This window comes from Letharia lupina (genome assembly GCF_014066315.1).
Source record: "Letharia lupina isolate WasteWater1 chromosome Unknown contig_12, whole genome shotgun sequence".
In the NCBI taxonomy this organism is placed as follows: Eukaryota; Fungi; Ascomycota; class Lecanoromycetes; order Lecanorales; family Parmeliaceae; genus Letharia; species Letharia lupina.
In genome coordinates, this window is record NW_023502981.1 from 1,171,866 (window position 1) to 1,184,915 (window position 13,050).

The 13,050-nt window shown below is 51.3% G+C and overlaps 4 protein-coding genes across 4 annotated transcripts; 2 read left to right on the plus strand and 2 right to left on the minus strand.

The window, feature by feature from the left end:
- Positions 1-3: 3 nt before the first annotated feature.
- Positions 4-633, plus strand: HO133_001348 (uncharacterized protein; the record flags this gene model as incomplete). The annotated part of the gene is made up of 1 exon (XM_037292278.1): positions 4-633. One exon carries the CDS (start codon positions 4-6, stop codon positions 631-633), a length of 630 nt encoding a protein of 209 aa, XP_037151697.1.
- A 2,559-nt stretch (positions 634-3,192) lies between these two features.
- HO133_001349 (uncharacterized protein) lies at positions 3,193-5,995 on the minus strand (the record flags this gene model as incomplete). Its single annotated transcript, XM_037292279.1, has 5 exons — positions 3,193-3,810; positions 3,863-4,173; positions 4,228-4,348; positions 4,398-5,688; positions 5,754-5,995. The coding sequence occupies 5 exons, from the start codon at positions 5,993-5,995 to the stop codon at positions 3,193-3,195; spliced, it is 2,583 nt and encodes an 860-aa protein (XP_037151698.1).
- A 1,596-nt stretch (positions 5,996-7,591) lies between these two features.
- On the plus strand, positions 7,592-8,931 carry HO133_001350 (uncharacterized protein; the record flags this gene model as incomplete). The annotated part of the gene is made up of 3 exons (XM_037292280.1): positions 7,592-7,843; positions 7,899-8,666; positions 8,716-8,931. 3 exons carry the CDS (start codon positions 7,592-7,594, stop codon positions 8,929-8,931), a joined length of 1,236 nt encoding a protein of 411 aa, XP_037151699.1.
- A 333-nt stretch (positions 8,932-9,264) lies between these two features.
- On the minus strand, positions 9,265-10,431 carry HO133_001351 (uncharacterized protein; the record flags this gene model as incomplete). Its single annotated transcript, XM_037292281.1, has 2 exons — positions 9,265-10,266; positions 10,336-10,431. The coding sequence occupies 2 exons, from the start codon at positions 10,429-10,431 to the stop codon at positions 9,265-9,267; spliced, it is 1,098 nt and encodes a 365-aa protein (XP_037151700.1).
- Between the last annotated feature and the right edge of the window lie 2,619 nt (positions 10,432-13,050).

Genomic DNA, 13,050 nt, shown 5'->3' on the forward strand with positions numbered 1-13,050 from the left:
CACATGGTGCAGATGCCAAAGTACGGGCCCAAGCCCGTACCGAACGGTAAGAAATTCGGACCAAAAGACGGCCTGGAGGGGCGCCCACGAGACGAAGAGATCAATGCCTATAAAGTCTACATGGTCGGATCCGGAGAGGACCGCCTCCCAGAACCCCGCGTCCTATCCCAAGTCCTCAATGCGCGCGAGCGAGACGAAAAGGGCCATCCGACACAGTTTGTGCAAGAGGTCGCGCCGGCGAGTGAAGAGCGCCCGTGGCCCATTTGCAAACTGTACGACAAGAAAGCCGCGCGCGAGGCGGAAGAGGCGAAGCGGAGAGCGAGCAAGACGAGCAAGGTGAAGGAGCAGTCGAAGCAGCTGGAGGTTCGCTGGACGGTCAGCGATAACGATTTGGGACATCGGATGGTGCGGTTGAAGGAGTTTTTGGAGAAAGGGTGGAAGGTGGAAATTGTTTTTGGGAGTAAAAGGAAAGGGTGGACGAAGAGGAGGCAGGCGGATCCGGAGGAGGCGACGAAGGTGTTGGAGAAGATCAGGAAGGCTGTTGGGGAGGTTGAGGGAGCGCATGAAAGGCGGATGCAGGGAGAGGTTGGGAAAGAGGCTATTTTGTCGTTTGAGGGGAAAGCAAAAAAGTAGCGAATTGAAGGGTGATTTTCATGGTTGACTTATGGCTCTTTTCCCATAGACACTTCCAGACCCTTCGTACGGCGACCAATCTTAAGCTGTCATTTTCCGACACAGACTTGAAGATTCTGGCGGAGTCTTGGCCGACGCAAGCAACATATTACCTCGATTCTCGAATTCAAAAGCCGAGTACGGTACGTACCTGTTGAACTTGACCTCTTCCCATACGCATATCGTCCTCATCGCCCCCTTTTTCATGATACAAAAGCAACCCCAAGAAAAATGGAGTATTGCTCCCCCGCCCGAATCTCTTCTTCGCAATCATCCACAAAGCATGACCAGCAATGAAGAAGTGAGTGCTTATCCAAGACAGATGAGAAGTCCAAACATTCCCATACGATCCGAGGACCACAATGATCGGTCCTGGTGACTCCATCCGGCAATAATTGAACCATTTGACTTCATGAGATCGACTTACCTCTCCCTTACCCAACAAAAGAACCCCCGTTCTCCGCACCCTAGAATCCAAGCTGCTTTCCATCATCACTGAGCTCCCCTTTGCCCCCTCTCCATATCCGCAAGATGGAATGAATCGTCGCGGTCGGTCAAATTGGCAGAGGTGAGACGCAAAGAAAAGCAGAAATGGGTATCTGCTTTCGAGAACGACGCAAAGAAACCCGTTGCCCACTTTTTACATTACTCAGGATCAAAAGTGCGAGCAGTACACACGTTCGAATTCCCTACGAAGGGACTAAGCGGCTAAAATACTCTCCAACGCTCGACCTTAGCCTCGCTGTTTCGTCGAGTAAATCCAAACTCACGCTTACCGGGAGGTTTGTATCCCCATCGTCGGCTGAGCACCGACCATATGGAGTCAACAAGGAGAGGCAACCAGCCCAACACAGCACCATTCTTCGAGGCAGAGATGCCTGCTCGGACCGCAAAGGATATCCCATCAGAGGATATTTCCTCCCCGGGCTATCCCTTCAGATGTGCATCCCAGAATATATACCCCTCAGGCCATCCCTTCGGAAACCCAACACGACAAACTACATACCCGTCAAAGCCTACCAACCCAGGAACTTCCCTACCGTATCGAGAACTCAATTCCTGTCTGTATTCTCGCGATGCTCTATCCTCTGGCAGATTGGACGCTTCAACCAAAGTGCGGTCACCTTGACTGTTTCGAAGGACTTTACATTTCAGACACCAAGCGCCGGGAAATTTGATGGAAGGTCTGCGACGGGTTTTTGGAATGACATGTGGAGTAAGTTCCTTACAGACTGATTTCGAATCACATGCTAATCAAATTTTCAAGCACGATGGATGGGCCGAATGTCTTCTGAAAGAGACACACGGAGCGGAGTGAAAGCCCCACAGTAGATATCGACCTTCTCAAACCGTGTAGAACGCTTCGCTCAAGAGAATAACAGTAAGGGTGTGTATGCATGCTTGGCATGATGGGACAAAAGGCAAGGTATTCAGAAACGATGTCACCGCTCCATCTAGCCTGCAAGACGAGAAGGACTAAGGTACACAGCAGAACCGAGCCCAGACTCTGAGCCCACGCCGCATCTGGACATGGACGAGAACGCCAGGGATTATCTCAGTCACTCCTCGACATCTACACACGGACTCTCGAGCGCGCGATGACATCCTCCGACGGTTCGACGGAGCGAGAAAACGACGCTCGGTCGATTGAAGACGACTTCCGGCGGTCTTCCAAGCATGGGATATCAACGAGCAACTGACCTGTCCTGGACCGGACCTGTTCTCGGGAGATGTGTCTGATCGCCACCGAGCCTTTATTTTAGGACTGGGCAGATTCCAACGCGCGAAAGGCTGCGTTTTCAATGACGTTGCGGTGGCCTTTCGGCCCCGGTATCGTAGATGTGTGATGCGCGTGCACAGCGTGAGGGAGGTGACGATTGTACGACATTGAAGCCACGCGAGGTTGGTTGCCAGCATGGTCAGGTCGATAGTGGCAAATTTTGCGGTTCATAGTTACACAATGTAGAAAACGAAGCCAAAAATTTCAATACATGAATGGAATCATGGACGTCGTGAAATGCGCGCCAAAGATCGAATCCTTCCATCGTACAAAGGCTTACGACCAGTCTCCAGCAGTCGAGGTAAGCCAAAAAGCGAGAGTCAGGAACGATGTCAAGTTATGCAAGAATCCAATTAGACAGACGAGTAAGAAGGTAGAGATAGGGTCAGGAAATAAATTGCTTGCGCAGAACATCTAATGCTAAAGACCGTGAAGACGGCAATCGGCCGTAAAGTCGTGAGCGGCTTGCGCCAAAGTCTAGCTATCCAAACAAATCTAGAACGTAATATATATGCTATGTTATCATGTAGCGTATAGACCGTGAGGCGTGAGAGTCATTGCAGTGTCGTCTTGGTTGGCGACTGAGAGGCTGACTTGGGAATCAAAGGAGACTAATTTACGATACGATGAGCCTCAGATCGCGCAGAACGCTGTAGTGAAAAGAGAGAAAGAACAAACTCGAGGGGGACGTTGGGCGACATACTCGGATTCTCTATAGCCAAGGATGGAGGCCAAGACAGCTAGAAGTGTAGGTTCATAGGAGCGGCAGGCAACGAGCGAGCGATGTTTTGTTGGACTTTTGCTACCTGTACGATTGTTTGGCCCTTCTGTATCCAAGCATGGAAGCCATCAAGCGAGTCAACCAGAGGAAGTTCCTCATAGATAGGCTCGACGTCCGCGTAGACAGATCGAATCTTGCTCGGAAGCTGACTACCCCAGGGCGACATTTTCTTTCTAGCAACAAAGTAGTAGCAGTATAGTATTTGGGCGATTTTTGTAACCCTGGAAGTGAAACGTTCGTCTGGGCTGTCACCAACGACCGCCCACCATGAGATGCGCCAGCGCAGGCTCATCAGAATTTGGCCAAGCTGGCCGGCCAAAGTTTCGATATCTGCATCAGACTTGCCGCCTTTGGTAAGCTCATTGACTGATTTCTGCAACGCCTCGAAGGCTTCAATTTCTAGTGCTCGTAGAATGATGCGAGACAGTTGCACGGCGAAGATGATCGTGCTTCGATCCTGCTGATCCTCAACGTCCAAAGCATGTCCGAGCACAGATGTGTTGTGCGGCGAAATCTCGTAGCCATTCCGGCTTGGCATATTGTTCCACTGGATTGATTGATCCTTTTGTGAGTGGGACTGTTAGCAATCTGGAGACACCGACACTGGAACGCTCTCAGCTTAGGCTCACCACGACGCTGGCCGCTAGATCGTCTTCTCGGACGCATTGCAACCATGCTGATCTCAACTGCTTATTCTTCACGAACTCGTGGAGCTCGCAAGTCTCCGATCCACATGACTTGTGCATCTTCGTCAGGAGTTCAAAGCAATTGGATGAGTCCAATGTGTAAAAAGAACCTGACGAGTGTCGGACTCGGATATCATATCGCATTTGGCAGGACTCAAGGCGATCGAGGAGTCCAGACACGTTGAAAGCCGTTGGGACTGCCACTATCAGTCGCCGAGTTCCATCAAGAGCCAGGTGGCTGATAGAGTATTGGACTGGGATCAATTAGATCCTCTGACAAGGCACAAGACAACAGTATCAGCACTTACAAACTGCGTTGCATGTGTCCTCTCTAACCATGTCGGTGAAATTTGCAGGGGTACAGGACTGGTCCCACAGTTTGACTTTGGTAATCTGACGGCACCCTTCGCAAGGAAGGCCCCCTTTGCACTGCAGTATGATCAGCCAGCTCCAATAATATTTTGCCAGGTTTGCCTACCGTCATCTTCATTGTTCGGCACCGGATGCAAACACTGCCATCTTTGCGTTTCTGGGCAGCAGCTAAGGCAGTCGCCGTGGGGAGTGGTCCTTTTCTCTTGCCTTTTCCTGAAGCGTTCCGGGAAAGGATTGGGCTTCCATGTCGAGAATGCCCATACTCGCGAATGATCGACAGAGAACCCGACCTAGAACCCCTGGCAGATGTAGGTTTGTTGGTATTCTTTGGGAATGCGGGATTGGGCGGACTGGATGAAAGGACGGTGGGCTGAGAAGTTGAAGGAATTGCTCGATACGCCCTGGGTTTCTGCATCATGGGCATATAATCCGGAAAAAAGTCTGCAGAGGATGGAAAGGATGATGGGAGACCCGACTTGTAGTGTCCGCTGGATCCCTCGATCTTGATAGCACCTGGGTGATCTAGTATTTTGCTATCGTCGTAACTCTGATGGCTTGTAAATCCGAATGCTGGGTCTTGTATAAAGTCCGAAGACCAAACGTGATCATGGGCGGTACCACCAAGATCATAGGGTCCATAGGCTGTGTCGCCCGAGGTACTGAGTGGGTGCCCGAAAAGAAGGGGATCATTCTGTCGCCATGAAAACTCTTGTGGTGTCAGGTCATCGTGACTGGTAGGCAGCGAACTACGCCCGATCTCATCAATCAGGCCCGGATTGAGAGAAACATCGACCTCAAGGCTTTGACACAGCCCGGTACTGCTTTCCTTCACTTGGTTCGAATTCGGATGGTGGAGCGGATAGGCTGAACGGGTGTCAAAGAACTGCGCAGAATTGCTCTCCATTTGCAGGCCGCTCGTTGCGGGTCGCGAAGAGCTTGAGCTAGTGGAGCTGCCCGCCACCTGTTGCTCACCTGCATGTGACGTTTTGTGTCCGAACGTGCCGAAGTTCGCCAGATGTAGACTGCGAGCGCTCCTAGCTTGACTACGGAGGCGTGGTTGTTGGGTGGAATATCCCTCGGCGTAGTATGGACTCTCCGGCATCCTCTTATGCTCGGCGGAGGCTTGACGCTGATGACGAGACTCGGTCGTTGATGGATGGAGCATATCACTGCCTTGCAAGGTCGACGGCCATTGGGAGATAGCCTCGATCTGAAACTCCTGTGAGCTTTGATGATCACGCCCAGGGGCCGACAGAGCGAACGTTTGTAGGTGACTCCAAGGCTCATTTCCCCTTACTGGAAAGGAGCCTTCGTACTGCAGAACAGCACCGGAATCAAACCTTCCAAACCTCCCAATGTCCCATTCCCTTGCAGGTGCGCTATGTGCTTGGGTTGCGCTACATTGATGCGTCAGCAAAGGCCTTGAAAGCCTCTCGAAGAGGGATCTTGGCGATGGAAATACTTGTAGTCAAAATCCTCCCAAACATCTTCTGGATCTCCAGCCAATTCATGAGAGTGAGGTGAATTGATCCACGAGCCCACTTTAGGATGAACATCTCCGTCGTCAAAGACCGCCTGGCCAGTTGCAATTTCTACATCATCAAATGACGCAGAGCAGTTGGAAGCGAGGTGTGCAGAGTCTATGTGTTCATTGACGTTGAGAAGGTTGGGATCAATGCATTGGGGGTAAAGTTTATACTGCATAGCTTGTGTCACATGTGAAAGGATAGTGGCAGAATGCGTCTTTTGATCAGCTCTAGAAATTTGAGCACGGCGACTTCTCGCCGACCCTTTGTAGTAGAGATCCGGTGAAGCTGCGCACGAGCCAATGCCGCGCAAGGCTATGGAGTGTCATGCGATGCCACCAATTATCTTCAACAATTTTCAGGCAACGAGGGTTTCATAAGCGATTATGTTCCAAGAGGACTAGTGGGTCCGGTTACCAACGGTACTACACGTGAGAAGCGAGTTCCCGAAACACCAAATTCAACGGTAGAATCTTTAAGCCATGCGATGACGCCATCTGCCCTGAGCAGTGACGAGAAACCTGTTCTGTCCTTTCTTTTGAATGCGCTTTAGAGCCGGCGAAACTTCGTTCACCGAAAGGAAGCGATCCCGCCAGATCGCCAATGCACATGATCGCTCTGCATACTTTTGAGGGGTCAATGCCGGATGGTTACATGAAGTATGTGCCATGACGACGCTCTAGGTAGTACACTCACCTCTGCCCTGAGATGAGCCAATGCTTTAGCGCGCATGTGTCAAGTCATAGGACCCGTCGATTGGCGATAAAACCTCCGAAAGATCCCCAGCCGCAGGTGCGCGGCGGTTTCCGACATATCTTCGAGACGGCAGACAAGGCGGTGTCAGAGTCAGCAGAACCTGATGGTGGCTATGCTATGACAACGCATCATCCACGTGAACTCAATGGACGTTTATTGGCCAATGAACTCTTCGAGGCTCCCCGGCAATCGCAACGATGTTGTTATATTATCCTTCACCCTGACTGGGGAAACAGCAGTGGAGATATCATGGCCTGGGTACAGCAGCACCGACTTCGCCAAAGGGAAGCTTCGGGCGCTGGTACTGCACCACCAGCATTTGCGATCCAAAGATATTTCTCAGACGGTATTCCATTTGTCTGCTACTCATACAACCCCTGCTGACAGTAATTCTGGGGATATTGCATATAGTTGTTGCGATCGAATAAGAATAAGAGAAGGACAAGGAGTGGATCATGAAGCATTAACAAAGAAACAGGCGATTGAAAGAAAAGAAAACACGATCCTGAAAAGGAAGGTATAATTAGCAAGGCTCTACCCGCGGTGGAGAAGACGTAAGCATGCACAGGTGGAAAGGTCTTATGACGCTTCTTTTCATTCCTTCCGCTTCTGCAAAGTAGGCAACTTATGTCCACCAAATCTTACTCTGGCGCACAGGCAGATGTCTAGTAAGCGACTCCATTCTCCTGGTTCTCATGAATAGAAGTTTGAAGACTTTCTTTCCCTGTTTACCCCAGATTATTGATTCGGCCCAGATCTACGCAGGGATCTGCCCCAGGGAATCTGCCCGGCGAACCCTAAGTCGCGCTGCGGGGAAAGCCTCGTTTGATCGTCCGAATCTCAGAGTCAGAGCGCCCCCTCTTCCCAAGCGCCCTTTCACCTGCTCAACGCAAGCCTTGGTCAGTACTCCAACACATGAACTACCAGTCTCTATCTGACCCTCAAGGCACCTTATCTGCAAAAAAGGGTCTCAGCGCAATATCAAGTCTCGGCTTGAGCAACCATTGGGACGTCAAACATGGCAGATGTTTTACCAGCAAACACGAGGACCTCATTGACAGCACCGAAAGCCATACCGCACCCCATAGACACAAAACAGCCACTTCCAGGGTCAGCGCCTGCATCAACGACCTTGCCCAAGATCGCCTCAGGTGTTCGAAGTGGGCACCTCAATCTCGACACCTTTTCTCCGGTCAACCAGAATGGTAGTTTCGCCTTTGATCGTGTACTCAGAAGCGGAGAGGTGCATAAACGCACCCGAAAGACAAAAGTATCTACATATTCTGCTCCCGCCACGTACGTCTCACTAACGTACCTTCTCCCAGCAATGGAAATCCTTCTACCTTGTCCTCCGCCCCAACCTCCTCTCTCTCTACAAATCTCCTACTGAGGAGCGTCTCCTCAAACAAATCCGCCTCAACGACCTCAATACCGTCGGCTACCTTAAAGACCCAAAAGGCCGCCGTCAACACCTTTTCGGCCTCTTCTCCCCCGAGCGCAGCTATCACTTCCAAGGAAGAAGCGACGCAGATGCTAAGGCGTGGGTCGAATTGATCAAGCGTGAAGCACCACAACTTGACGAGGATGAACCGGTGGACCTTGGTAGCCCCACCGCTCATGACAGCCATCCGGACAGACATTCGGGCTACGAGCGCTGGGGTTCCAGCTCGCCCGAACCGTTGGAGGTACCAGGCCGGCGGTCTACCACAAGAGATGGGATCAGGATACCGGGCATACGACGGCTCTCAGCGCATGAGCTTGATTACTCAGGAGATGAATTGGCACACTATTCCGATTTCTCCGATACGCCTCCACAAAGCTGCGCTCAGTCTTCTTCTGGGCCCTTTGCCAAGCGAAACGAAAGGGGCGTTCCAAAAAGCAGCAATGCTCCATACTCGACACCAATGCAACCGCCAGCAACAGCACGGAACGTTAGTGAATCAAGTGGCTTTCACGCTGATCAACAAGACGACGAGAGGGTGATATGGCATGGTTACCTGCTATGCCTGAAGACGAAGGGTGGCGTCAGGCAATGGAAGAGGTTATGGGTTGTACTCAGGCCGAAAAATTTGGCTTTCTATAAGAACGACGAAGTCTGAGCACCCATTCTTCGACTCCGAAAAGATACTAATACTACTACAGGAATACGCCGCCAACCTCATCATCCCCCTCTCCGGCATCATTAACGCAGTTGAGATCGATCCTATATCTCGCAGTAAAGCGCATTGCATGCAAGTTATTGCCGAGGAAAAGAGTTATCGTTTTTGCGCCAGTAGCGAGGATGCTCTGGCCGAGTGGCTTGGGGCGCTGAAAAGTCAGCTTACGAAGAGGAAGGACAAGAAGGCTGGGACTTCATGACACAAACGAACAGGAAGTCTCATACTTTGGGAGGATGTACATTTATAGGATATGATGTCAAATACCCAAAAGTCCTTTTATATTTTCAAACACTTACCTTGAAGCCTCAGCCATCTACTTTTAACCTTGTACTACCTCATTAATCAGCTTGAAATGGAGCCGGTGATTTCTACGGCCTCTGATTTCGCTCCAGAGGGAGTACTTTTGGCCGCCTACCGCAATAAAGGACCAATTCATGGGTATAATGCGCTACAATCTGACCTCAGCTCATCGAAATGCTCCATCCAGCGTCCACAATCCATTTACTCTCTGACCCCTTCCCCCTTCCACGGCTCACGGCGGCTTCATCCCCACATGCTCATCCGGCAGCCAAAACACGACCTCCCTATCCGCCGTCGCACACATGTTATACCGCGGATTCCACTCCACGACACTCGCCCGCCCTTTGCACGGTAGTCCGCACATGGGCTTGATCTCCTTCGTCTCCACCTCCACTTGCCCTTGCGTATCCCACACTATCGCGTCTCTATCCCCCCCACTGCCCCCGATCAAATACCGCCCATCGGCGCTGAAACACACGTCGCCCTGTCCCAGCGCTCCAGGCATTCCCGGCGCCGCGCGCAGATTCGTAGGCGCATGGGAGCGCTTGCAGTGAGCGCGGAGGGTACCGTCGAAGGCGTCGAGGAGCAGGTGTCCCTGCGGGTGGTTCGACGCGAGGAGGAGGGATTTCCCATCGTTGGAGAACTCGAGGCGGGTCCAGTCCGGTTTCGGCGACTGCACCTGCTGGGCGGTGAGGTAGGGCCGCATGTCGAAGGTCGCAAAGGGCGGCTTGTCGTAGTTCCGCAGGTCGTAGAGGAGGATGCTGTGCGTGGAGGCCGAGGCGACGGCGATGACCGTCGCGGAGGGGTCGTAGGCGGCGAGGTACGGCGTCGACAGGTTCAGGCGCGCTTGCGGGGACGGCGAGGACAGCGACCACAGGCGCACCGTGTTGTCGAGCGAGGTCGAGAGGAACGTGTCCGCCGACGGGCACAGGCACAGCGACGTCACGGGCTGGGTGTGGCCCCGGAAGTAGCGCAGGAAGGCGTTGTCGTGCGTGGAGAGGTAGCGGATGCAGTCGTCCTCTTTCGTGCTCGCGTAGATGATGGACGTGGCGTGGTGCGTGAAGCGGGCGAGGTGGGCGCCGTACTTCTGGCTCATGAGCGTCTTTATGTTCCTGCCTTCTTTGGCGTTGTACAGGAGGAGGGAGTCGTCGGAGCAGGCGGCCAGGCAGAATTCGCCCGAGTCGTCGAAGTCGAGGGATGTGACGGAGGCTTCGGGTTTGGAGAGTTTGAATTGCTGGTGAGGGGGGTCAGTGTTGGGGAAGGAGAGATCGAAAGGATTGGGAGGGGAGAGCGGGGTTCATACCTTGGTTGGTCGGAAGGTCCCTATGACTTCGGAGGTCTTTTGGGTGAGTTGTGGTCCTCCTGGAGGAGGTGGTGGGACTACGAGGGGGCCGGCCATTGTGAGCGACCTCAGGCAAGGATGGATATCCGAAGGCTCCTATCGCGGATATAGATCACCCATGCTCGAATTTGATAAGGGCTTGAGCCTTCCAAAGAGTGACTCGTGACAATGGGATGTTGTAGAAAGTTGTGGAAAGTCAGGTCTATGTGCTGGATTCGGTATAAATTGACAAGCCCTAACACTAGATCCAAAAGGGACGTCTGCACCAAGGCCGTCACGTGACATGTGCGTCTTTCCATTCAGAAGAGATAAAATACGAAGTTCCAAAAGAGTCTTCTATGTAACTCACTGCTCTATTTTGGTCAGCTACTCATCCATCACTGCAGCATTATTGGCTTCGCAAGACCGATCCTTTCGCGAATATCTTCGCATGGACATGCATTCACTTTTCAGTATCCTTAATCTCCTCTCGCCCTACATGGTATCATCACGCCCAGCAGTATTGAAACCACTACCCACAGCTGAATCAGCTTTTCCCAAGTTGACCGTGATGTCCCTGCTGCTTGTGCCTTGTCCTATCTTCAAGACACATCGCGTAGAAAGGCGCAGGATCATGGAGCCATTCACCAATCTTCTCCAGACCACACATGTCAATTTTGAAATCGGCGCAAAATGCTGTTCTAACTAGCGTCTATCCACTTGTACATGCTTGCCATGCGTCCTTCCTCACCTTCCTTGCGACAGGAACCGAAGTCGATTATCACCGCAGTATCGTCGATAGTGAGCATGACGTTAGAAGGATTGATATCGTTATGGACGATGCCGAGACTGTGGAGGTGCTCAATGCCTTTCTTCTGAAGACAGTCTTGTGTATCGAAAGGTCGAGTGACATGATAGATGCGCTCGACCGGGTTCTGACAGTACCTGGTGAAGCAGAGACTCGCAATACGGCCTTCTCTAACGACGCAGCCGTGATGGGAAGCGACGTTCGGGTGTGGATGGTCGATGAGAATCTCACCGATTCCAGCTCCTCGAAGCATAAGTTCGCCCAGACGAGTTGGATCCCTTGAGTTGTAGGATGATAAATTAGGGAGCTACTCCCAGCAGTCCTCGGGCATTAGGTTTGGCGCTATTGTACACTTGTCAGAGAAGGGAGGGCGGTAGTCGCAAATAGAAATGGGCGCGGGTTCAATCTCAAGCCTTGATGTGATGACCTGCGTGATGATCGTGGTACGCTGGGAGCTCCGTGCTTTGTAGAGGTTGTCTCCGTCTTGAAGCAAGTGTAACAGAACTTGAAATCATCCTCGCCCCTCCCTCTACTCGGCCCTCGACCCGGTGGGCGGCGAGAAGCTTCATCATGCTGTGAGAGCGTCAGGCAAGGTGTCGATATAACAGATTCCAGGGGGTCTTACATTACTGTTTTCTCTGAGAAAACCCACAAAAGATCTTCATAGCAGTCTAAAAGGCTGTCACCAAAAGTAGCTGAGTTGAATTTTGCGGTTCTGGGATCCACTATTCTACCAACTTGTTGCTCTTGCGAAACCCACAGAGTGCTCGTACTGAGTTATTAGGAGAGGCTGTATTGAGAAGGCGCCAAATGAATTAAATGTATCGGAAGTCTTCTTCGTTTCGAGCTTAGAATTGGATTCGAGGCAATCCCATTACAAGAGGGTTAGTTACATAGAGGAAGGTACTTAGCTGGACCACATGTAACCGAGATCTACAAGTAAGCGAATTGTTGTAGGATAGATGTTGGTGCTTCTGTTCGCATGATTCGTCATCGTCGATTCGTCTCCCTCTTGTGCAAGCATCTCATAGGTAAAGACAGATGATGACTCTCCATGACCTGTGCTCAACTAGTCTCCTATCTTGCCTGTGGATCTGATTCAGCTCGAGTGAGATAATGAGAATCTGTAATGTTTAGTTCCAGTCATCAACATTTCCTTCGAACCAGCATCTCTAAAAGGAACATCAATTTTTACTTTAAGACACATGTTTAAAGTGACGGGTAGAATCTGAAGTGTCACACTTCTTGCCCTCTTGTAACGCTGTAGTGTACAACATTAGTTCAGATAAATTCGAGTTCGCTGTGTTGTTACCCATTGAACAAGCGATTCTGTAGGCCATGCTGTCCTTATGATGAAACCACATTGTTGGCATCATTTTCTACGTAACAAGGCTGCTTTACAGTTAGTCAAAGATCATGATAGCGTTTGAAATGAGATGGAGACAGCTTGCATGACTCCGCCCCTTTCGGGCGTAGGCTGAAACGCGTCTGGCATGAGATGGGATTTTCTGTGCACATCATGACTAAAAAAAGCACCAGGCTGAGGAAGAGCCTCCGGCCCGTCCGCTAATGATTTTGATAAGAGTATGATAAATCTGCAGCATTGGATTGGAGCTGCCAAATGGTGGTGGTGGCATCCTCAACTTGTTTGGCTCGCCTGCATCACAGGTAGCGAAATGTCCTCGAGAGAAAGGAGTGCGCAGACTCGGCGGTGCTGCAGGAAAGGATGATACCGTGCCGAGAATCAGCAACCCATTCGAAGCTCCTAAGGATACAAATAATGGACTTCCATGCACATTCCAATGGTTTTCCCTCTGTGTCTGTCATACTTTCTCTCCCCAGAGCACGTCATGCGGGCAGTATTTCCTATATTTTTGATTTGCGTCTGC